This window comes from Urtica dioica, chromosome 2 (genome assembly GCF_054948205.1).
Source record: "Urtica dioica subsp. dioica isolate 48M chromosome 2, U.dioica_male_clone48M_v1_H2, whole genome shotgun sequence".
NCBI classification, from domain to species: Eukaryota; Viridiplantae; Streptophyta; class Magnoliopsida; order Rosales; family Urticaceae; genus Urtica; species Urtica dioica.
In genome coordinates, this window is record NC_142757.1 from 28,440,340 (window position 1) to 28,463,921 (window position 23,582).

Here is a 23,582-nt window from a genome sequence, read left to right on the forward strand (position 1 = left end):
GAGATCTTCACAAAGTTGTTCATGACATCTTCATAACTTAGTACTTCATCAATAAGTCTTGTCTATATCACATAGTGAATCTAGAACTCTAACTTTCTCAAATGACATGTCTCATTTCAGGATTGAGGTAAGCATGATGCAATTCATACATAGTGACTTTGAGACAGAAGAGGTTAAATGGTTTGTTCTTATACTGTCTCTAGAAGTGTACTGGTCAATTCAATATCTTAAGAAGATACCTAGAAAGAACTATAGAGTCTCCAACTCTATATGTCTCATAACCAGACATCATAGGTTCTCCTAACAATCATACTAAGATCAATAGCCCTTTGATCGTTAGATTGTGAATATATTGTTTTAAGCAAACCATGAAGAGTTTGTCCATGCAAATCTATATTTGACTCTTCATTTGTTGTTAGGTTTGTTTAAGGACTAAAGACTAAGGTTTATCATAAAGCTTTAAACAAACAAGGAAGAATGAATGAAAGTTTTAACTCTTTATTAATTATTCAGTAGTTATAAGCAAGAGTCTTCGTAAGACTTTATTACGTCAAATGTATATGAGTTATGACTACTGCTCTTCTTGTGGGCATCGATGATAACACAATGGTGGATGATGGTGAAAATCTTTTACAATGGCCTCTCACCATCTTCGTACACCCTCGTCAATTATGCGTCGAGGGGTCGGTCTTTCAAAAGACCGAGGACGAGGCTTATGCCATCCTTGAGGAGCTCGTCGACAAAAACGACCAATGCCCATCCGAACGGATAATCCAAAAGCGCGATCCTGTCACACTTGAGATGGAGTTGATAAAGGCACACGCAAATCAAGTCTCTGACCTCACCAAGTCGGTCAATGGCCAAAAAGCCATTATCCATGTCGTCCACACTCCACCGACCGAGCCAAGCACGTATGGAGCAAACGGCGAACAGGTGCATGGCCAATCATAACCGCTCGTCGTTCCAACACACCAATAACTGAATGCGGGCGCGAGGAACATGCATATGCAAGCGGCTCTGCAAGTATATCAATTGTCGCATTGATCTCAGGAGTAGAAGTCCAATCTGGAGGATCTCCTGGCCATCGACCAATGCGTTCATAAAATCCACAAATGCGTTCATGAAAGAGACTCGAATTGTACTACACAGTCAATCGGCTCAAATTCGAAGTCTCGAGATACATGTGGGACAACTCGCCACCACCATCCACATGCGACCCCAAGGCAGTCTTCCAAGCACCTCCGAAGTAAACCCAAGGGAGCATTGCAACGCCATCGCACATCAATGCATTGCTGTCATTAAGAGCCTGAAGAAAGAAGAAGAAGAGGCTGCCCCGGTCAGCGAAGCTCCTAAGCTGCCCTCGTTGGTCCATACCTATAAGCCGCAACTTTTGTTCTCGCAAAAGCTCACACTGATGCTTTTGGCCGATTGTAGCGAGCTTCTACAACAAGAGCTCCCGCCAAAGTTGGACGACCCGGGCTAGTTCACATTGTCATGCACTATTGGAGACATCTTCTTCGAAAATGCTTTGTGTTATCTAGGTTCGGGCATCAACCTCATTCCTTCGGCCGTCTTCAAAAAACTTGGGGTGGGTGAACTAAAGCCCACACGCACCACTCTCCAACTGGAAGATCGGAAGGCACCCACACGACTTCATGGAAGTCCTCCCCGTCGATGTCGAAAAATTCACTTTTTCGGCCGATTTCGATGTCATCGACATGGACAAAGATCGCGATATTTCCAATTCTCTTTGGAAGCGCTTTCTTGGCGACTTTCGTTGTTCACGTGGATTTGCAAAAAGGCGAACTAAAGACGCGCGTGATGAACGAGGAAGAGACATTCACGATGTTCAATGCCCAAAAGCACAAGAAGGAAAAAGAAGAGGTGTACATCCTCGAGACTGACAAAGTCACTACTCCGCCGCCCCTACCTCCGCCACGTGCTCATCCCAAAAAAATCACGAATGGCGCGATAAAGGGTGCGACATCAAAGTCTCCATTCAAGCCATGACGATGACATTGGTCGATACCATTCCAAGAGGTATGGAGAAAGAAAAAGCACCATGAAAAAGAAGATCCACCGCCACTGAACGCGGCGGCGATGCGTAGGGGAGTTCTACCACCTCCACGAGGTAAGTTCTTTGTATCCCGTGTTTTTATGGATCTACATTGAGGACAATGTAGATATTAAGTTTGGGGGGATGAACTACTTTGTGGGGGATTTTTGTTAGATTAGATTGTTTTTATTTAATTTTTATTTTCTTAATTTTGATTGGCGATTGCTTATTAGTGATAGTGTTAAAGTGTTTTCTTGTTATTTTCCAATGATACAATATTTTTTTTCCAAGAAATCCGAGTTTGGGTCAATTTTAAATTTTTTTGTGCTTCATTGTGATTGACTAGTTTGAGTAGCTCAATCTTGGTTGATTTTTCGCATTTATGCACAAACGTCCGTCCCGGTGTTTAACTCTTAAGGGTTCGATCACATCTTTAAATGACTTTTAGCTCACGAACACTAAGAACCTCTCTAGCCCTCTTCGAGCCGAAATGACCTGACACGAACCTACGAAAAATGACATACGCCTTCATTTGGACCGATCAGAGCCAAAAAGCCAACCCGTACTAATATCATTGATCAACCTTTCAGAAAAGGCCGAACCATAATCCTTTCTTGATACTTAGAAAAAGACGAGCCAATAATGTTTGAAATCCCACAAAGAACTCCGTTAACTTACCGACTCTTGAGTGAATTCTTTCAATTTTGTGACATATTTTTCGACTAGTCTCCACGTGTTTTATAGTTCATTGGGAAATAAAAACTTAAGAAAGGAAATGTTCTCGAAAGGAGAAATTGTATGCCATGCATGAACGTGGGAATGTGGTTGTTGTCGGTCCGTCGCAGACCGATAGGGGCAAAACGGTCTTCGCCAACTATGCTTACCGACTCAGACGGCCCACGCTTGTTACGGCATCATCCGAAGAACCATGCGTTCACTTGAAGACCCGAGGCGGCCATTACCGAGAGGGCATGGCCGGTCAGCCTCCTTGACGCCTCATGGCCAGCCGGCCTTCGAGCATGGCTGGTTAGCCATCTCCTTGATGCCCCATGGCCGACCGGCCCCCGAGCATGGCCGTTCGGCCATCTCCTTGACGCCCCATGGCCGACTGGCCTTTGAGCATGGCTGGTTACCCATCTCCTTGACGCCCCATGGCCGACCGGCCCCCGAGCATGGTCGGTCGGCCATCTCCTTGACTCCCCATGGCCGACCGGTTAGCCGTCACCAAAGGAAGCCTTCCTGAGCCTTATAAATACAAGGCTCAGCCCTCACTAAAAGGTAATCTAAAAATCTCGCGCCTTGAGTCCTGAAACACTGGCGAACTCCTAAGTCACACGTTTCTCTCAACCGCGACGATCTAACCCTCTAAAAACTCTACGCTTGACCTCAATCCCTCTATGTTGAGCGTGGAAGAGGTAAACAGAAGCACCCCCTCTGTTTTTCCTTTGTAGTTCATGGTTCTTTCATCTATTACAGGTACACCGGCGAACTCGAGAACCATTGACAACTAAGGGAAGACTAGAGATATCGAGTCCAACATGCTTAAGCCGAAGCGAGACCACTCGGACCGACCGAGGGTCTAACCGTTTTGGGCTTCTAAATAGTTGTCCGAAAATGAGCGACAAAATTTTGGCGCTAGGAGGGGATTTCCCGACTTTGGCAGCTCGTTTCCCTCTACCACACTTTCTTCAACCTTTCAACAAACTTGCTCTCGAGATGAGCAAAGCACCTACCACTTCCGCAGTGGGCCATCCAAGCGGCCATGACGCCTTAGCCACTAGCTTAAGATATGCATTCCGCTGACTCCCTCATAGGGAATTAGGACAACAGTCCCAAGGCGACAAGCAAAATCATGACTCTCTGGTTCCCCACGTTGACAGCGATAGCCTCATGGCATAGACGAACCAACACCTAGCCGAGTTGCTAGCAAGGCCCGGGGTAGATAGGGCTCTCATCGCTCGCCTCCTAGTCCATGACGGCGAGGGCGAGGATTCTCGAGACCACGACTACGTCGGAGACGATAGGGTCGAGGAGTCAGAGACGAGCCAATCCTATACCTGGTCGCCGACCGTGCGCAGCCCCGAAGAATTGCGCCCTCGCTCAAGGGGACACCCTCGAGCATCCAAGACTAGGCGCCAAGGCTCGAGTGACTTCCACAAGCACGCGATCTCAAGGTCCTGAGAGGGGCGCTCTAGATTCACCGTTCGCTTTAGTCCCCATCGAGGAGAGGACAAAGCCGATGGTCGCAACTTCCATCGAGGACGTCGCGAGGACGACTTGCCCTACGCTGAGAGTCGTGGGAACAGAAATCAGAGATTTAAGGGATCACCTTACTTCCCGAAGGGACCTCAAGGGGATGACTTGATGGAGAGGCTCAACACCCACCGTGGAACCACAGGGGGGGGGGGTGTGGGGGGGGGGGGGGGGGGGTGGGGAGGGGGGGTCACCGTGGGACATAACCCGCCCAACATTGGCTATCAAGCATCCAATGAAACACTTGTTGCTATACCCACAGCCTCAGGCGTCGGTCCCGCTAATGACTTGGATATGATAACAATGATCCAAAGTCTTCAGAACCATATAATAGAGAAGCGAGAATCGGGGGTAGGTGGCCACGGGCCATACAATAGGGTGGAAGCATCCTATTCGCCATTCACCACTTAAATCCTTGCACGACCTTCTGGCGGAAACTTCAAGTTGTTGATGATTCCCCCGTACGACGGGCGATCCAACCCAAACTTCCACATACAACATTATGAAACGTGGATGATAATGCAGAGGCAGCCCGACACCAGTCTCTGCCAAGCCTTCAGCTTGACCGTCACGAGCTCGGGCTTTGAATGGGTTAAGAGCCTCAGTCCAGGCAGCATTGCGTCCTTACAGATGCCCAGAAAGGCGTTCCTAGCTAGGTTTGCCATGTTCGTGGTGAAAATGAAGCCCAAGTCCTACTTGTGGATGATAAGACAGGAAAGCGGCGAGCGTTGCGCGACTACCTCGCCAGGTTCACGGAGGAATCGCATAACGTCGAGGGCTTCGATGACAAAAATGCCATCACCACAATCATCGAAGGGGCCAAGACGAGTGATTTCTTGAAGTCAATTGTGGGAAGGTCCCAAGAGATATGGCCGAGCTAATGGCGAGAGCAGGACCTACATGGGGATCGAAGACTTCCTTGAGGGGCGAAAAGGTGGCGATCGTAGTAGCTGTCATCGAGTTGAGCGAAGTGGCGACCGCCCCGAGTCGCGAAACAAAAGAAACAAGGCTAGCCAGGCCCCTAACGGCCATCCCTCCTTCAGGTCGCGACGACCCCCTCGACGACGACTTTAGAAGACAGTCATTCACCCCTCTCAACATAAGGCCTGACCGGATCCTGACCGTACACAACGACAAATTAGGATCGCCGACCCCACTAAAGAGAGATCCAACAACGCAGGATAGAAGCAAATAATGTGATTACCACTGAGATCACGGACACGTGACCTCCGAATGTTATCAACTTAGGCGGAAATTCGAGGTGTTAATTCAAGATGAAAAACTCAAGGAGTTTGTCATGGGCACCGTCGGGGTGACAACCCCAACCGAGCGCCCGTCCCAACAAAACAAAGGAATAGGGCTGGCCGTGATAGCGACCCTTGGAGCACGCGATGAGCCAGCGAGCTCGAGCATGAATATCGTCAAAACAATCGTGGGAGTGCCGTAGTTGTTGGAATTGATCTAGGGTTAAGAAAAACTTTAACGCTTCAAGCAAGCGGCAGAATTTAAAAAATTTCTTTAAAACAAGTAAAACGATTTTACTACCCTAGACAAAGAGCAAGTACATATAATTTAAAATTATAAACGAGCAATATAAGTTTACTAACCTTTGAGAAGCTTGAACGTTGAGAAGCCTTCGGAAGGTTGAAACGTTCGTCTCCCCTTGCAGCACGTCTCTCTTCTTTCCTCGGGAACTCGAGCAACCACGAAAGATTCAATCACTAAAATCACTCGAGAAAGAAAGGAATTAGTGTGTGGGCACTTTTAAACACGACGAATTGAGAACAAGTCTCAAAGTCGAAGAGCTAAAAATACTAGGTCAAATGAGGACCTAGGTGCCAAAACAAAAACGAAAGAAAACTAGAGAGAGAGAGAGAGGGAAGGTGGCGGCAAAGCTAGAGAGAGAAGCTCTCAATCTCTAAAACTTGGGATGAATGAAATGTGAAGAATGAGGGCTCTATTTATAGGAGAGGTTTTACCTTCAATAAGGTAGTTTCATCTTCTATAGAATATCACATATTCATGAGCAAAATTTGCTCTCCTTCCCTTTATTCCACACGGCCAAGAGAGCTTCTAGTAGCCCTTGGATTTGTTTCCTCTTTTGTTCCCTCCCTTGCCTTGGCCGAATTCCCTCTTGCCTTGTAGAGGAAATTTGTTCCCTCTTTTTCTTTTGGCAAGTATCTTCATGCATTAATGCACAAAAAATTCTCTCTTTTTCTCCTTGGCTTGGGCCGCTAAGAAGGCCTTCTAGAAAGTGTTTCTATAGATTTTCTTCACTTGTTCATGACAACATAAGAAAATCCCATTAAGAATTTTCAAGTAAAATTCTATGAAATGAAATTAATCCACAAGGACCAATGAACTCATTATGGTCGAGTGATATAAGCCATCATATGACCATGTCAAAAAACTTATTGACATTCATTTCATCATATGTCTAAAAAGACAAAAAAGACCTTTTGACAATTTTCGTAAAACTTGAATCGTTCTTGTTTTGACTTAGCTTCTAGTTTAACTATTCCTACTCGATATAATTTGTGACAGTGCCTTCATGGATCCAAATGAACAAAGCTTGAGCTAAAATACTTGGACTCAAAAGTTCACAAACCTTTTCCAAGTTTAGCTTAATGTCAACTGACTCCACTAAAGAGTTGACACTGAGAATCTCTTGGTTCAAATGAATTTATTTTCTACCCAAGAATTCAACTAAATTGTGATGAGTGGATCCACTGAATATTATCTATGTTTACCCTTCATGAATATCATCAGCTAGTCGGGATTTACAAAATTACCATTTTACCCTTCTAGCTGTTATTTCCTCAACTCATTTGTCGCTTGTGAATAAGTTAGAAACAATGTATTGACGAGGAGCTAACAAGTCACATTGTTTCATCCAAAAGAGTCAAGACTCAACTTGGACACTGGCCAGTTCATTTATTCACATTCCAAGGATCAAAGCATGAGGTGAAATACATTGCATTTCAGCAATCTTGTACATGAATTCCATATCTATGAGAACTTCACAAAGTTACTCATGACATCTTCACAACTTAGTACTTCACCAATAGGTCCTGTTCAGAATGACATAGTGAGTCCGAACTCTGACTTTCTCAAATGAGAATACGTAAGCTGTGAAATGGCATGTCTCATTTCAGGATTAAGGTAAGCATGATGCAATTCATATGTAGTGACTTCGAGACATAAGAGGTTAAATGGTTTGTTCTTATTTTGTCTCTAGAAGTGCACTGGTCAATTCAGTACCTTCAGAAGATACCTAGAAAGAACTATAGAGTCTCCAACTCTCAATGTCCCATAACCAGACATCATAGATTCGCCTAACAATCGTACCGAGGTCAATAGTCCTGTGACCCGTAGATTGCGAATAAATCGTTTTAAACTAACCATGAATAGTTTGTTCATGCAAATCTACATTTGTCTCTTCATGTGTTGTTAGGTTTGTTTTTGGACTAAAGACTAAGGTTTTATCAAAAAGCTTCACACAAGGAATAATGAATGAACGTTTCAACTGTTTATTAATGAATAACCAATTACTAGCAAGAGTCTTCGTGAGACTTTATTACATCAAATGTACAAAAGTAAAGACTACATCTCTTCTTGTGGGCACCATTGACAACAGGAGTACGGCGACTACCGCAATCAGCGAAAAAAGTACCTAACGGCCGTCTCCCACGGGAAGATCGCCCAAAGCATCAACCTCACTTATGTACAACCCCCGTCCGTTCCGTTCGAGTCGATCTACTTCATCGAGCCCGAGGCTAAGTGAGTCATGCATCCGTATAACGATGCGATAGTTGTAACGACGACAGTCGTAAACAACATCATTCGGCGTAGCCTAATAGATAATGACAGTGCAGTGGACATCATCTTTAAAGCAGCCTTGGGCTGCATGAAGCTCGACAGAGTAAGATCCGCCCCCGTCAAAACCCCTCTCTACAGTTTTTTAAGGGAAATGTCTCGACGGAGGGGTCTATCGATTTGTCAGTGACTTTTGGAATGCTAGGGGACATTGAGGTCACTCGCATTGTAATGTTCCTCATCGTCAATGAGCCCGCAACATACAACATGAACATTGGTTGACCGACCATCATCGGCCTCAAAGCTATAACGTCGGTCTACCATCTCATGGTGACATTCCCAACCGAGAGAGGCATGGCTCATATGATTTGAGACCAGGCAATAGCAAGGACATGCTATGTCCGAGCTGTGGATAGCAAGATGGTCGTCATAGAAGAGGAACACAAGATGGTAAGCACGGTATACCAACTCGGAGATGAGTTCCCATGCAACATTAAAGAAGGTGGCACATTCGGAGAGCTGGACCAACGAGAAGAAACGATGCGTCGAAGGGTGGAAACACTTGATGACCTCATGTCGGTTGTGTTGGATGATGCTAAACCTGACCAAGTGGTCAAAATAGGCGCCCAACTCCCGACCAATATCAACTCAAACTTACGACCTTCTTGTGTGAGCACAAGGATGTCTTTGCATGGAAACATGCTGACATGCCTAGGATCGACCCCAAAATATTGGTGCACTACCTCAACGATGCCAAAAGAATACCCAAGAGGGTATAGCTGAGGAGCCCGTTCAGTGGCGAGAGGTATTTGGCCATTGGAGAAGACGTTGATAAACTCTTCGCCGCTGACTTCATTCGAGAGGCGGAACACCCCAAGTGGGTGTCGAATGTGGTCATGGCAAAGAAGCCGAATGGGAAGTAGCAGATCTGTATCGACTACAAAGATCTCAACAAAGCCTACAAAAAGGACAACTTCCCTCACCCGAGGATCGAACAACTCGTGGATGCGACAGCGGGCAACGAGCTGCTGAGCTTCATGGACGCATACTCGGGCTATAATCAGATCTGAATGCATGTGAACGATCAGATCAAGACAACATTAGTCACCAATCATGGCCTCTGTTGCTATAAAGTCATACCTTTTGGCTTCAAGAACGTGTTGGAATTGATCTAGGGTTTAAGAAAAAGTTTAACGCTTCGGTAAGCGGCGGAATTTTAAAAAATTTCTTTTGACAAGTAAATTTTTTTTACTAACCTAGACAAAGAACAAGTACACGTAAATAAAAAACTATTATGAGCATAATAAATATACTAACCTTTTTAGAAGCTTGAACGTTGAGAAGCTTTTGGAAAGTTGCAACGTTCGTCTCCTCTCGCAGCACGTCTCTCTTCTTTCCTCGGCAACATGAGTAACCACGATAGTTTCTATCACAAGAATCACTCGAGAGAAAAGGAATTAGTGAGTGGGCACTTTTAAACACGACGACTCGAGAACAGGTCTCAAAGTCGAAGAGCTAAAAACCCTAGGTCAAATGTGGACCTAGGTGCCAAAACAAAAATCGAAAAATAACTAGAGAGAGAGAGAGATGATCGAACAAGTTCTAGAGAGAGAGGCTCTCAATCTCTTACACTTTGGATTAATGAAATGTGAAGAATGAGGCCTCTATTTATAGGGGAGGGATTACCTTCAAGAAGATAGTTTCCTCTTCTATAGAATATCACATATTCATGAACAAACCTTTTCCAAGTTTAGCTTAATGTCAACTGACTCCACTAAAGAGTTGACACTGAAAATCTCTCGGTTCAAATGAATTTATTTTCTACTCAAGAATTCAACCTAATTGTAATGAGTGGATCCACTGAATATTATCTATATTTACCCTTCATGAATATCATCAGCTAGTCGGGATTTACAAAATTACCATTTTACCCTTCTACCTAACAAGTCACATTGTTTCATCCAAAAGAGTCAAGACTCAATTTAGACACTGGCCAGTTCATTTATTCACATTCCAAGGAACAAAGCATGAGGTGATATACATTGCATTTCAGCAATCTTGCACATGAATTCCATATCTATGAGAACTTCACAAACTAACTCATGACATCTTCACAACTTAGTACTTCACCAATAGGCCCTGTTCATAATCATATAGTGAGTCCGAACTCTGACTTTCTCAAATGAGAATACGTAAGCTGTGAAATGACATGTCTCAGTTCAGGATTAAGGTAAGCATGATGCAATTCATACGTAGTGACTTCGAGACATAAGAGGTTAAATGGTTTGTTCTTATTTTGTCTCTAGAAGTGTACTGGTCAATTCAATACATTCGGAAGATACCTAGAAGAACTATAGAGTCTCCAACTCTCAATGCCCCATAACCAGACATCATAGATTCTCCTAACAATCATACTGAGGTCAATAGTCCTTTGACCCTTAGATTGCGAATATATTGTTTTAAGCAAACTACGAATAGTTTGTTCATGCAAATCTACATTTGTCTCTTCGTAAGTTGTTAAGTTTGTTTACGGACTAAAGACTAATGTTTTATCATAAAGCTTCAAACAGACAAGGAAGAATGAATGAACGTTTCAAATTTTTTATTAATGAATAAGCAATTACAAGCAAGAGTCTTCGTGAGACTTTATTACATCAAATGTACAAAATAAAGACTACAACTCTTCTTGTGGGCACCATTGACAATAGAACGCAGGTGCAATTTATCAACGATTGGTGAACCAAATGTTCGCCAACCAGATTGGAAAGACCATGGAAGTGTACGTTGATGACATGCTCATCAAAAGCTTGAAAACTAAAGACCATGTTAGAGACTTGGAAAAAATGTTTGCCATCTAACACCGCTACAAGATGAAACTCAAACCCCAAAAAGTATGCGTTTGGGGTAGAGTCGGGAAAGTTCATGAGATACATGGTAAGCAAGCGAGGGATCGACGTGAATCCCGAGAAGATAAGGGCGATCTTAGAGATGAGATCACCACAAAAGGCAATGGAGGTTCAAAGCCTGACCGGCAAGATTGCGGCATTGACAAGGTTCGTGTCAAAGGCGACGAACAAGTTCCAGCCTTTCTTCAAAGTTCTGAAGAAGAAGGATGGGTTCGAGTGGACCAAGGAGTGCGAGAAAGCGTTTTACGACATGAAGAAATACTTTGACTCGCCTCTGTTCCTTTTCCAAACCCAAAAATGCCGAGTCGCTATTTCTCTACCTAGCTGTGTCCGAGAGGGCAACTAGTGCAATCCTCATACTAGAGGAAAACAAGATACAATGGCCTGTTTACTACGTAAGCAAGGCCCTCCTCGACGCCGACACACGCTATCCTGAAATTGAGAGGTTGTCCCTCATCTTGGTCATGAGTGCGCGAAAGTTACGACCGTACATTCAAGCGCATCAGATCATTTTGCGTACAGGGCACCCAATAGAGAAAGCATTGCAAAGAGGATCTTCAGCGAGAATGGCAATATGGTCACAAGAGCTGAGCAAATATGGGATCACATTCCAGCCTAGGGTGGCGATAAAAGGGCAAGCCCTCGCCGACTTTGTGCCTCGACTGAATGATGGAATAGAAGAAGCATGGAAGGAAGATGACGTGCGAGAGCCGTGAAAGAAGAGATAAGTTGGCCCGACAAGGCCAGTGTGGGATTTGCACGTGGATGGCGCGTCAAACGCGCAAAGAGGTGATGCCGGAGTAGTACTGATGAATTCCAATAGGGAGGTGTTGCGATACGCACACTGTGCTTCAAATTCAAGGCCTCCAACAATGTGGCTGAATATGAAGCTTCGATCGTCGGGCTAGAGTTGGCCCAAAGACTGTGGTCGAGAATCTTCGCATACACTACGATTCACATCTTATTGTGAACCAAGTGAAAGGCGACTACACCGTAAAGGAGCCCAACGTGATCGTGTACCTTGCAAAAACCCTAAAGAACCTTGAAGCCATTTCCTGGTTCGAGGTCGTACATGTACCACAAGAAGAAAATACCGAGGCTGAGGCCTTAGCAAGCCTCGCGTCTGGGATTGATGAAGAAGAAGAAGGGAGCATTCCTATCGAGGTGCTGACCCAGCCCTACGTCTCAAGAGATGATGTGGGAGCCATTGGAGATTTGTCCCCGCCGTCATCTTGGACGACCCCACTGGTGGAGTACATCTCGAAATGGATTCTCCCCGAAGACCTAGAAGAGGCAAATAAGCTGAGAATCTTGGCCTCGAAATACACGATGCGAGGAGACATTCTCTACAAGCGAGGTTATTTGATGCCATTGATATGATGCCTTCGCGAGAGCAAGACAAAGAAAGCCCTCCACGACATGCACGAGGGGCTGTGTGGCAATCACATGGCAGGGCAGTCACTCGCATTAAAGTGAAAGGCGCTAGAGTCCATGGACCTACATGCGAAGGACCGTATCGAGTTCGAAAAGCCATTCACAAAGGTACGTATGAACTCGAAAATATGGAGGGTCAAGTCTTCACTCACATGTGGAACGCCGAGCACCTGAGGCATTATTACCAGTAGAAGGCTATTGTAAAGTATAAACTTTTGAATCACTCGACTTGTAAATTCAAGTTTAATAAACGAGCTTCTGTTGTTACAATTAAATTCTCGAGTGAATTACGGTCATATAAGTTTATCGAATTAATTTAAAATATTTTAAGATCATGGAAAATCTTGGAATAATTAAAGGACCCATTTGCAATAAAAAAATTTAATTTGGGGCTAGAAATGAGGCTTAGGCTAAAATATGAGGACTTAAATGAGCAATTTCGAAACTCTTGCTCATACATAACTCACGCTTCTTTTGCCTTCCTCATAACTTTGTTTCATTCGACCTTCTTCTTCATCCTTCTTTCTTCTTCCACGCAACCAACCTGCAAAACAAAGAAGGAAAACCAAACAGCAACAACAACAATCACGGCCACCACCATCCTCATCAGCGTCCCTCACACTATTCTCCTTTTTCCTTCACCTTCTACTTCATCGTGCTTCACCAACCCGAGCCGAGCCAAGACAGCATATGCGTGCTTCGGCCAAGGAGAGAGGACGCCGCGAGATCGCCGACGGTGTCGACTAAGAAAGGACACGGAAAAACAGAGAGCGTGCCGAGGAGACTAGGTTCATAACAATCAAGGTGAGGAATCTTCTTCTCCGATATTGAATTTGAAATTAGGGTTTTGATTTGGGGATTTTCAATTCCGAGCTTGTTTGATGTTAGTGAAGTGTTTCTGGCTGGTATTGTGCTCAGGTTGTATTGCTTGCGTTTGGATTTGTGAATTTGAGTTGATTTTGAATTGTTTTAAATTTATGATCTTGTCTAGACAGCCTGATAAAACGGATGTGGTCAGTCCGATCTGGTCTGAGCTCATTTTTTTATATTTTCCCTTAAATATAAACTTCATAAGGTTTCTAAAAAAGTCCAAGAATGTGTAAGTCCATTTAGAATTAAATGAGATATGAATTTTTGAAATCAGTGTTTCAAAGCTGCGATTTTGATATTTCCAGAACAACAATAGTGAATTGCGGGCTGTTTTTGAGATATCTATTCTATTCACATGTAGGCTTATAATATCTCTTGGAATGGTATGGAAGTTAGTTTTGTTCAGAAACTGGAATCGTTGGATTTCAAGTTGTATAGCTCGAGTTATGATGCATTTTTCAGTCGCTGTCAAAACAAGTCCGATTATGTGCCTTAAAATTTTGATTATGGGACTAAATTTATTCGTTAAAGGCTCTATCAAAGTAAATGTTTAAATTTTATGAATCGTTAAGCGGCGGTTTGAATTTGTTGTTGACTGATGTCCGAAATATTTGAGTACCATTTTGGTACGAGTAGTCTCGGACCTTAAATAAGAACTAAATTCCCAAAGTTCAAGAAACTAGCAAGTTAGATTCTTGAATAAAAATCTGAAACTCATTATCTTTGGAATTGAGCCTAGTCTCTTTGAGTCCTTCTGAATTGGGTGATTAGCGTGATCCCGACTAGGAATCCTTACTCACTCGATATGCTACAGGTTCTTCGATCGATAATCTTGGATCGCGCAAGGTCAAGCGGGGATATCAGGAAATTGTGAGGCGTTGATTTCGGGTAAGTGTGGAGACATAGGTCAACTACTACCAAGGGAATAACCCCGTTTTATCACTAGTACAAAAAACAGCATTGGGTGCGACTAGTCGCACCCGAAAGTTCGCACCTAAAGGTCATGGGTGCGACGAGTCGGACCCGATGGTCATGACTTTTAGGTGCGGATTTTCGCACCCATATTCGCACCCATAAGTCAGAAAAGATGTGCGAAAAAGTCCGCGGGAAGGCCATTAGGTGCGACTAGTCGCACCCGTTGGTCTACCCGCCAAGTTTTTGGGTGCGACTAGTCGCACCTAATGGCCTTCGCGCCAAGTCTTTGGGTGCGACTGGTCGCACCCAATGGCCTTCGCGCCAAGTCTTTGGGTGCGACTGGTCGCACCCAATGGCCTTCGCGCCAAGTCTTTGGGTGCGACTAGTTGCACCCGTTGGCCTACCCGCCAAATTTATGGGTGCGACTAGTCACACCCGATAGTTTTTTTAAGATTTTTTTTTTTATTTTTTATTCATATGAATTCTATAATTGTAATCAAATAACTAAATAGTTTATTAATTAGAAAATTCATTAATTAATATTTATAATAATAATAAAAACTAACCATTTGTTGTTCTATTACAATAATTATTATAATGTACGACAAATAATTAAAATAAATGTTCATTCTTTTCCCTTTCCTTTTCCTCGGTTTGTAAACCAATCCTTGAACAGTTTACTCCCTCTTCCGCCAAATCTTCCTCCAGAACTGCTGCTACCTCCTCGTCCACTGTCGCTCGTACGCTCACTGCCGCTCGTACGCTCTCGCTGGTAATCTACTGAAGCTGGCGGCGTCGTCTGAGCATCTGCCATTGAAACTGATGGCGGCGTTTTCTGATGCATAGGGTGCATCTGGGTCGATGGCGTCGTCTGAGGCATCTGTGGCATCATGCCGGGTGACATCTGAGGCATCTGTGGCATCGTGTCGGGCGACATCTGAGGCAAGGGCGAAAACTGTTGCCTGAACGCGAACAGTTGTCGCTGCACCTCCTCCATCTGTTGTTGGTTGGCTCGCCTCATCTCATCCATAGCGAGTTGTTGTGCCGCCACCTGAGCTTGGAGCTCGCCAACCACTGAATCTGGAACGCGGTGCCGCAACGAGCCTGAGCCTGACGACGAGCTTTCGTCCTGAGCCTGAGCAATAGCCCAAGATGTTCTCGGGACCGTTGGACCTATTCCAACGTACCAATCTTGACGGTTCCCGAGAATTTCTAGCATCGCGTGCTCCTCTGCGGCGTCCTGGTTAAAGACTACGCCTTGCTCTTCTGCTTGTCGCTGAAGATACGCCAGTAGAGTAACTATCCGCGCCTTTACACATAAAAAATTATTAAAAATTAATTATTATGTAAGTAACGTACACTTAATTATCACATATGACTTACATGTGCTCGTCTCGCCCAATCTGTCGTCCATTCACCTTTTCTATTACGGTGCTTTTGCTCCCACGTCGTTAACGCGGAGCCCAAAGTCCCATCATCCTTACTCTGCAATTGTTATGAAAATATAAGTACTGAATTTATTTCAAATTAAGTATTTCAAAATTAGAATAACTTACGTTCAAATGACGATGAGCCAAGAAAGAAAGAGATCCTTGAGTCGACCTCGTCTTCTTCTTCTTCGAATTCTCCTTGTTGCGATTAGATTTTTTCTGCAAATAATTAATTTTGTCATTATTCAATCTGATAAAGATATTGTGATTTATTACAATCATACATTACGTACCTTCCAATCGTCAGTTGTGAACTCGTCTACCACCGCCTCCCAATCCTCTTTCTTATATCCCGGTGGTGTTTCCGCCTTAGCGTTTTCTGTGCTCCCACAAAACTCCAACCTGAACTTCTCTGATAGCTTGGACTTCTGGTTGCGTCGCCTGATCTTGGCATTCCGAATGATAGTCTTATCAATCGTATTCTGATAGCAATCCGCAGGCAGATCCTCGCCGGTGTCAGGATCCGTGTACACAAATCTGAACTCGGAATGAAGTGCGCTCAAAATAGCAGCCAACATCTGGGGCGTCACTTCACTCCAACCTTTTTATTTTCTTTCCTTACCTCTTGATAGAATGTTTGGTTTGTTGGGTCCCACTTGACCACCTTCGCACCCGGTACACCCTGTGTTGCTCGCGCCGACGTCGAGCCGATTGTTGGTCCCCTTGATTTCTTAGGACCTTGGGAATCAGGTTCCTGTGGCGGACCTTGAGAATCCGGTCTCTGTGGCGAATCTCCACCAGAACCTGAAGCGGTCGACATCCTATAAAATGAAAACAACATTTGTAAATTGACATCGTATAAAATAAAACAATATTTGTGAACATACATCACAAAACAAAAGGAAACAACATCATACAAAAACGTGGGTGACACCACGGATATATTTTATTATAAAACCTCACATATGGCGGAGGAAAACCGTGGTTACATAGATAGTTCTCATTCATCGTCATCACTACCTATATCAACATCAACATCAACATCAACATCTTCTCCCTCAAAAACGATGCATTCCTCATGATCATCATCGTCTTCCTCACCATCGTCAACGATATTTACTAGGTCAGCATCTTCGATTTCATGTCGATGATTCAGACGATCGATGTTTGACAATTCTATTGTCAACGGAATCGAGGCTGAGGTGGTGGGGTCGACTTCAGGAACGTCCCAAATCCCTCGATGATTGCATTCCTGAACGATTTCCCAGTTACCACCTAAAACAAGATCTTTGATGTAAAAGACTTGTTTCGCTTGAATTGCGAGTATGTACGGCTCCTCTGTAAACCACTGTTTCGCGGTAAAAGCACTCGTTTCTCCAGTAGTCTTATTGTTGTGAACTAGTCGCCGAGAATCGTGCTTGTCACCGTACCATATACATTTGAATAATACAACACGACAGTCGTACCTATAATTCAGCGCTATGACGTCTTCCATACGACCGTAGTAAGTGAAATCATCCACATGCACACATACACCGCTATTTTGAGTGACTCGTTGATTATCGCGACGATGAGTAATGAACTTCACGCCGTTAACAAAGCAGCATGGATATTGATAAACAACTTGAATGGAACCGATAGAAAGTGAGTAGATCTCGTCAGACACGTCAGAGCCACTAGCTTTCATTTCAAAAATCTGGTTATTACGAAACAAAGTATTGGTTAGCACTTGTGTGTTTATAAAAAAACGGGTTATTGTGTTATTACCTTGTTTGCAAACCAATCTTTGAATCCCTTTCTATGCTCCGCTTCAATAGCGCGAACTCCAGATTCGTTCAGGAAATCCAAATGCTCGCTGTTGCATGTTTAAAACATTGCTTAAAGAAAATACAACAATGAAATAAGTTAGAGAAGCAAGTGGATCGATTACTTACACCAAATACGGATCCACTTCAGGACAGTTGGTATAGATGTACCACTCCACTTTTTCTCTTTGCTCATCGTCTAATACTATCGCGTTCATCATCCCATAAGGCACACACATCTCGGATCAAAAAACGGAGAGCTCTCGCACTTGAACTTCTTCAACTACTTTCTTATCTTCAATATACCTTGCAATGAACGTTAGAGCTTCTTCTACAACATAAGCTTCTACAATAGAGCCTTCTGCTCTAGCTCTATTTTTGACAAAATGTTTTAACGTCCCAAGGTATCTCTCAAAAGGGTACATCCACCGCATATACACCGGGCCGCCGTGCAACGCTTCCTCTGGTAGATGCATCGCCACGTGAACCATGATCGTGAAAAAAGCAGGTGGAAATATCATCTCAAGCTTACATAAGATCTCGACGATAGAATCTTGCGCTCTTTCAAGATTTTCGGCTCTTAATGTTCTCGAACTTATCAACTTGAAAAAGTTGCAAAGCTCAGTGATCGTATCATGTATTGGTTGTGGCACAAAAGGACGAATACCAACAGCCAACAATCTTTGCAAGATCACGTGGCAATCATGCGACTTCAAACCTGTGAGCTTCCCATCAGTTGTCACATTTTTTTTTAAATTCCCAGCGAGACCATCAAGTCAAGCCTCGCCTTCTCGGGGTCATAGTTCTTCTTTTCCAAGCTGAGCATCGTCCCGAGAAGATTCTCAACACGTTCTTCTCTACGTGCATCACGTCCATGTTGTGTTTCAACTGCGACTCAGACTAGTATGGAAACTTGTAAAAGATGCTTTTCTTGGTCCAATTCAGTTCGCACTCAGCTCGCTTTCGTTTTTTGCCTACAGAGGCAGCGTGTTTGCCAGTAGTCGTGCAAGAAACACCAGCCAACTGAGCGAGTATGTCTTGCGAAGTCAACTTCTCGGGTTTATTTCGTTTCTCGTGGTTATCTTTATAGTGATCGTTGCTTTTCCTCAATCGGTGATGCCTTTTTAAGAACCGACGATGGTCGTAGTAGACGATCCTGTTTCTGACTTTTAGGGACGGCGTGTCAAAGTTGCACGTAGGGCAAGCGAGATACCCCTGGCCGCTCCATCCGGATAAATACGATCTAGCCGGAAAATCATTTATCGTCCAAAGTAACGCGACACGCAACCGAAACACTTCATCTATGGCTCCATCACGAACGCGGACTCCATTCTCCCACAGTTCTTTCAGCTCTTCAACCACATGCTGCAAAAAAGCGTCCATATCTTTTCCTGGTGAATGGGGCCCCGGGATCAGAAGCGTGAGCATCAGGTACTCTTTCTTCATGCACAACCAAGGCGGCAAGTTGTACGCCGTAAATACTACAGGCCACATGCTGTATGATAGGCTCATATCCCCAAACGGGTTGAATCCATCCGCAGCTAGCCCAAGCCGCACGTTCCGAGGCTCTGCAGCAAAACCTGGGTATCTCTCGTCCAAATTCTTCCACGCTGTACCATCAGCAGGATGTCGTAGAACGCCAGCTTCCCTGACGCGATCTCTTTCGTGCCACTGCATATGAAGCGCCGTGTGTCGAGATGCGTACAGTCACTTCAATCGATCTTTCAAGGGAAAATATCGCAGTATCTTCTGCGCTATCTTCTTACCAGTTGGCTTCCATCTACTCTCGTTACATATCGGGCACACGTCGACGTTCGCGAGATGTTTTCGGAATAGGACACAGTCATTAATGCACGCGTCGATCATCTCGTATCCCATGCCAAAACGCTTCAGCTTTGCTTTTGCCTCGTAGTGCTTCTCCGGTATTCGATTACCGGCTGGATGAGACTTCCTCAAAAGCTGCAGCAGTTCTGTGAACGACTTGTTCGTCCAATGGTTCATGACTTTAAGGTGCATCAACTAAACCAAGAATGACAACGACGAAAACTCCTTGCATCCAGGGTACAATTCCGCTTCCAACTCAGCGAACAAGTCTTCCACTTGCTCCTCCGCACGCACATCGCTCGGAGCCGGCTCCGTAACACCATCGAAATCCTCGTGATCTCGTATATCCTCCACAGCAGCATGTATTCCTCATACTCCTCTCTGGGCTGTTTCTCCGATGGGGACTTCTTCAAGATGACCGACGGAACGCACGACCTCGCCATGATGATACCATTCTGTGTAGCCTGGGGTAAACCCTTTGTTTAGCAGATGATGCCTTACAACCCCAATGTCGTGACATCTCACGTTGTTGCAAGGCTTGCATGGACATCGATATTCGTAATTATCGTTCGGAAATCTTCTTGCAACGCGGATAAATTCATTAACTCCGATTTTATACTGCAAGGACAACCGATTGTTCTCGGTGATCCAATCTCTACTTGGATTGGACATTGATTTCGCTAAACGAAAGAGAAAATTAACAATTATTAATAGTTGTTGCTACGGGACGAAGACGACAGAAATCGATTACTTATGTTGGCGCTGCTGCCGAATAGTGCGGCTTAAGAGTTATTGCTAATTAAGGGACGAAGAACTATAAAGGTGAAATTATGAATTTTATGTTATTTGAAGTCGAATTGAAAAAATTAGGGTTTTGAGAATAATTGGTTGGAAACTCTACCGAAATTTCGGCAGAATTTCCCCTATAATTCTAACAAACCAAAAACCTGCAAACTCATTTAAAAATCATATACAAATCATCCAAAACTATCTTAATAATCAACTAAACCCTAAATCGAACCTCCGTGGCTCGATTACAACAAAAATTCAACAATATCAACTCATCTATCAAAAATATGTAAACTAAAACTAAATTATACAATAACTCAACTAAATTCAATTTCATGATTAACAATTGAACAAATAACTTAAATTATATGATATTAACTTAAAAAATTACTAACTAAATTAATTTCAATTACATAAAACATTTTACTAATTTTACTAATTATATCAAATTAATTTCAATTACATAATTAACAATTTTTATAATTGTATCAAATTAATTTCAATTACATAATTAACAATTTTACCAATTTTACTAATTATATCAAATTAATTTCAATTACATAATTAACAATTTTTATAATTATATCAAATTAATTTCGATTTCATAATTAACAATTTTATCAAACTAACTATATTATTAATACATATATACATATAAAAAACTATTCAATTACCTAACTAATTAACAATTAGACTAATTATACTAATTATACTATACGAAAATCTGAGACTAACCGGCTTGATTACGAGGGAGAGGCTCTCAATTCGAGGGAAGCGGAGTCACGTAGACACACAGGGACAGCGGCTCGTGGTCGGGGTCGATCGGACAGCAGCTCGATCAGGACAGCGACACTGAAAAAAAAACAATAAATTATACACCAAATACAGTCACAAACACACACACACTCAGAAATTCCAAAAGCCCCAAAACCAACCCTAGTTCATGAGATTTTCGGCCAAAACAGTACCAAACCAAGGAAATTCGAGTTCAATCCACAAATTCGAGCTATAAACATCAACAATCGAGTCCAAACAACATATAATACTAACCAGTTTCACTGAATTCAACTAGGATTCAAAACCCCCAAAAATTAAAACCAAGAACCCTAGATCTCAAAATCCATTTCGGGTTTGATTTTCTTACCGAGATTCTCGTGAATTTTGGACTCCTCGGCGTGTTATCTCTCCTTCCCGGTGTCTCTTTCTCGGGTGGTGGCCACGGCGAGCTCGCGGAGGTGTTGCTTCCTCGACTGGAGCGCGCGCGATGGTGGAGGGGTTCGGCCAACAGCTCGCGAGGTAGAAGAGAGGAAGAAGGAGGAGAGAAGAGTGTGGCGGCGACGGTAAGGCTCGGTCATGCACTAGTGGTGGCTGAGAGAGAGTGGTAGTGGTGGCGCCACCACTTGTTGGTGCAGAGGCGTCGAGGGGTCGTGTGAGGAAGAGCGGTCGGAGGCTGAGAGAGAGTAGTAGTGGTGGAGGTCGGAGTGGTGGCGGCGATGGGGGTGGGAGCAAATGCAGGAGAGAAATCACAGGAGTTCTTTTTTTTTGGGTCTTTGGCGATAGAATGAAAACCCGAGCTGCTGCTTAATTTATACAGACTTTTGAATTTGGGTGCGACAAAAGTCGCACCTAATGACACCTTTGGGTGCGACTTTGTCGCACCCAATGACCTGTGTCAGTGATTTCGGGTGCGAGAAAGTCGCACCCAATGACATTTGTAAAAAAAAGGGGGAGTTTGGCCGCGGAAAAATTTAGGAAAAATTTAGGTCATTTAGGTGCGACTTAGTCGCACCCATTACTTTGGAGAAAGTATTGGGTGCGACAAGTCGCACCCAAATTCAAAAAAATTCGCGAAAATTCTCCAGCGCTTAATTGATTTTTGGGTCCGACTATTCGCACCTGAAAGTCTTTTTGGTGCGAATTTTAGGTGCGAATAGTCGCACCCAAAAGTCATCCGCACCGGAAAACTGTATTTGTAGTAGTGTATGTGCATCTTCTGTGTTCGTAAACAAGAGTAGCTGAAAGCCTTAAAACAAACACAATACTAAGATTAAGGCTTCAGCCATCTCTCTTGAAAATGCAGATTCGGGTTTTGCCCGTGAGGTTCAAACTCTAACTTTAACCAGCCATGATGTTATCTTGTTTTATTAGATCTCTCTGCTAACCATAGTGCATAGGTTAGATCAGGGATGACGGGAGAGCATAAGTCAAACTCTTATATTCGAACCAAGGGTGGAAGTACCGGGACTTACATCCCGAGTCTTCTTCCTAAAGCACTTAACGAGCAGGAAAGAGAAACATTAATTCTTTCAGGGTTTATCCCGAGATGCTCTCCTGTAGTAGTATAAGTGTGAACTCTGCGCGCTGTAGAATACCCGAACCTTAATTGAATGGTTGTCGATGGTACCCACAAGTCAATGACTTGTGTATGTTGCAGACCAAGGTGGTCTGTATGGCGTTGAGTACTCAAAACTGGGGAGAACCCAACAGTATGGGAAGACGCCTCGAGCGAACATGATAGCAACGGGCAGACGCTTGGAGTGAACCCGATAACAATAGGTAGTCGCTCGAGCGAACCTAACGAGAATGGGCAGCCGCCTCGAGCGAACCCAACGATAATGGGCAGTCACCACGAGCGAACCCGATGGTATTGGGTAGACGCCTAGAGTTAACTCATTCAGTAATGAGCAGCTGCCTCGAGTGAACTCATTGTCGTGCCAAGGCGGCACACTTGCGCCGACATCAGATGAAGATGGTATTACTAGTGGATCCCAGACAGTCTTAAAACACCCAAGCCGTCGTAAGACCGCTGATCGAGGTCTGAGGCTGGCTTCTTGTCCTTTTAGAGATCGTAGCAAGAGAGGATGTATGATCTGGTAGAGCGGCAAGTATTGTAGGTAGAGTGTGGCCACGCGTCAGTCATGCTCTAGACTTAGAATCTAGCTGCATCTAGCGCTCATTCTGCATTCTTATATGCTTGTTTACACGTCACATGGCATTTAGTTTATTTTCTTTCCAGGATAGACTCCCACTTACTGAGTCGTTCAACTCATAACTTTATGATCCTTTGTAATGTAGATAAGGGAAAAGCTCGTAAGCCGGAAGCGGAGTTGAAGACCGAGACCGAGCGCGTATTGCCTTGACTTGTGGGCTATTGGGTCTCACGGACCGGGGATTTGGTTTGTTTGTCAAAATGTTCTGGGAGGTATATGTATATGAGTTGCTGTAAGACTCTAACCTTTTATTAAAAGCGAAAAATTTCCTCGGATTTTTGATAAACTACTTTTATATATAATCGTCCGCTAAACGTTTGATAAACGATGGGTTAGTGTATAATTATGATATGAGATTCGTATGGCTGGATTTGATCAGTCGCGTCTCGCGGGTGAGCTGACGCTCGCGGGCCGTTATAGGTTTTGTGGTATCAGAGCCTCAGGTTTAGTCGTTTCTGTAGACTTGGGATACGTCTCGGTATGGGTCGCGAGTA

At 43.8% G+C, this 23,582-nt stretch overlaps 1 protein-coding gene across 1 annotated transcript; it reads left to right on the forward strand.

Moving 5' to 3' along the window:
- The first annotated feature begins 11,056 nt into the window (after positions 1-11,056).
- Positions 11,057-11,377, forward strand: LOC149404254 (uncharacterized). Its single transcript, XM_089607467.1, has one exon. The coding sequence runs from the start codon at positions 11,057-11,059 to the stop codon at positions 11,375-11,377; it is 321 nt and encodes a 106-aa protein (XP_089463593.1).
- The last annotated feature ends 12,205 nt before the right edge of the window (positions 11,378-23,582 follow it).

Excerpts from the sequence above, each read along its gene's own strand:
- LOC149404254 (XM_089607467.1), top strand. The coding sequence starts at position 11,057 with ATGGTAAGCAAGCGAGGGATCGACGTGAATCCCGAGAAGATAAGGGCG.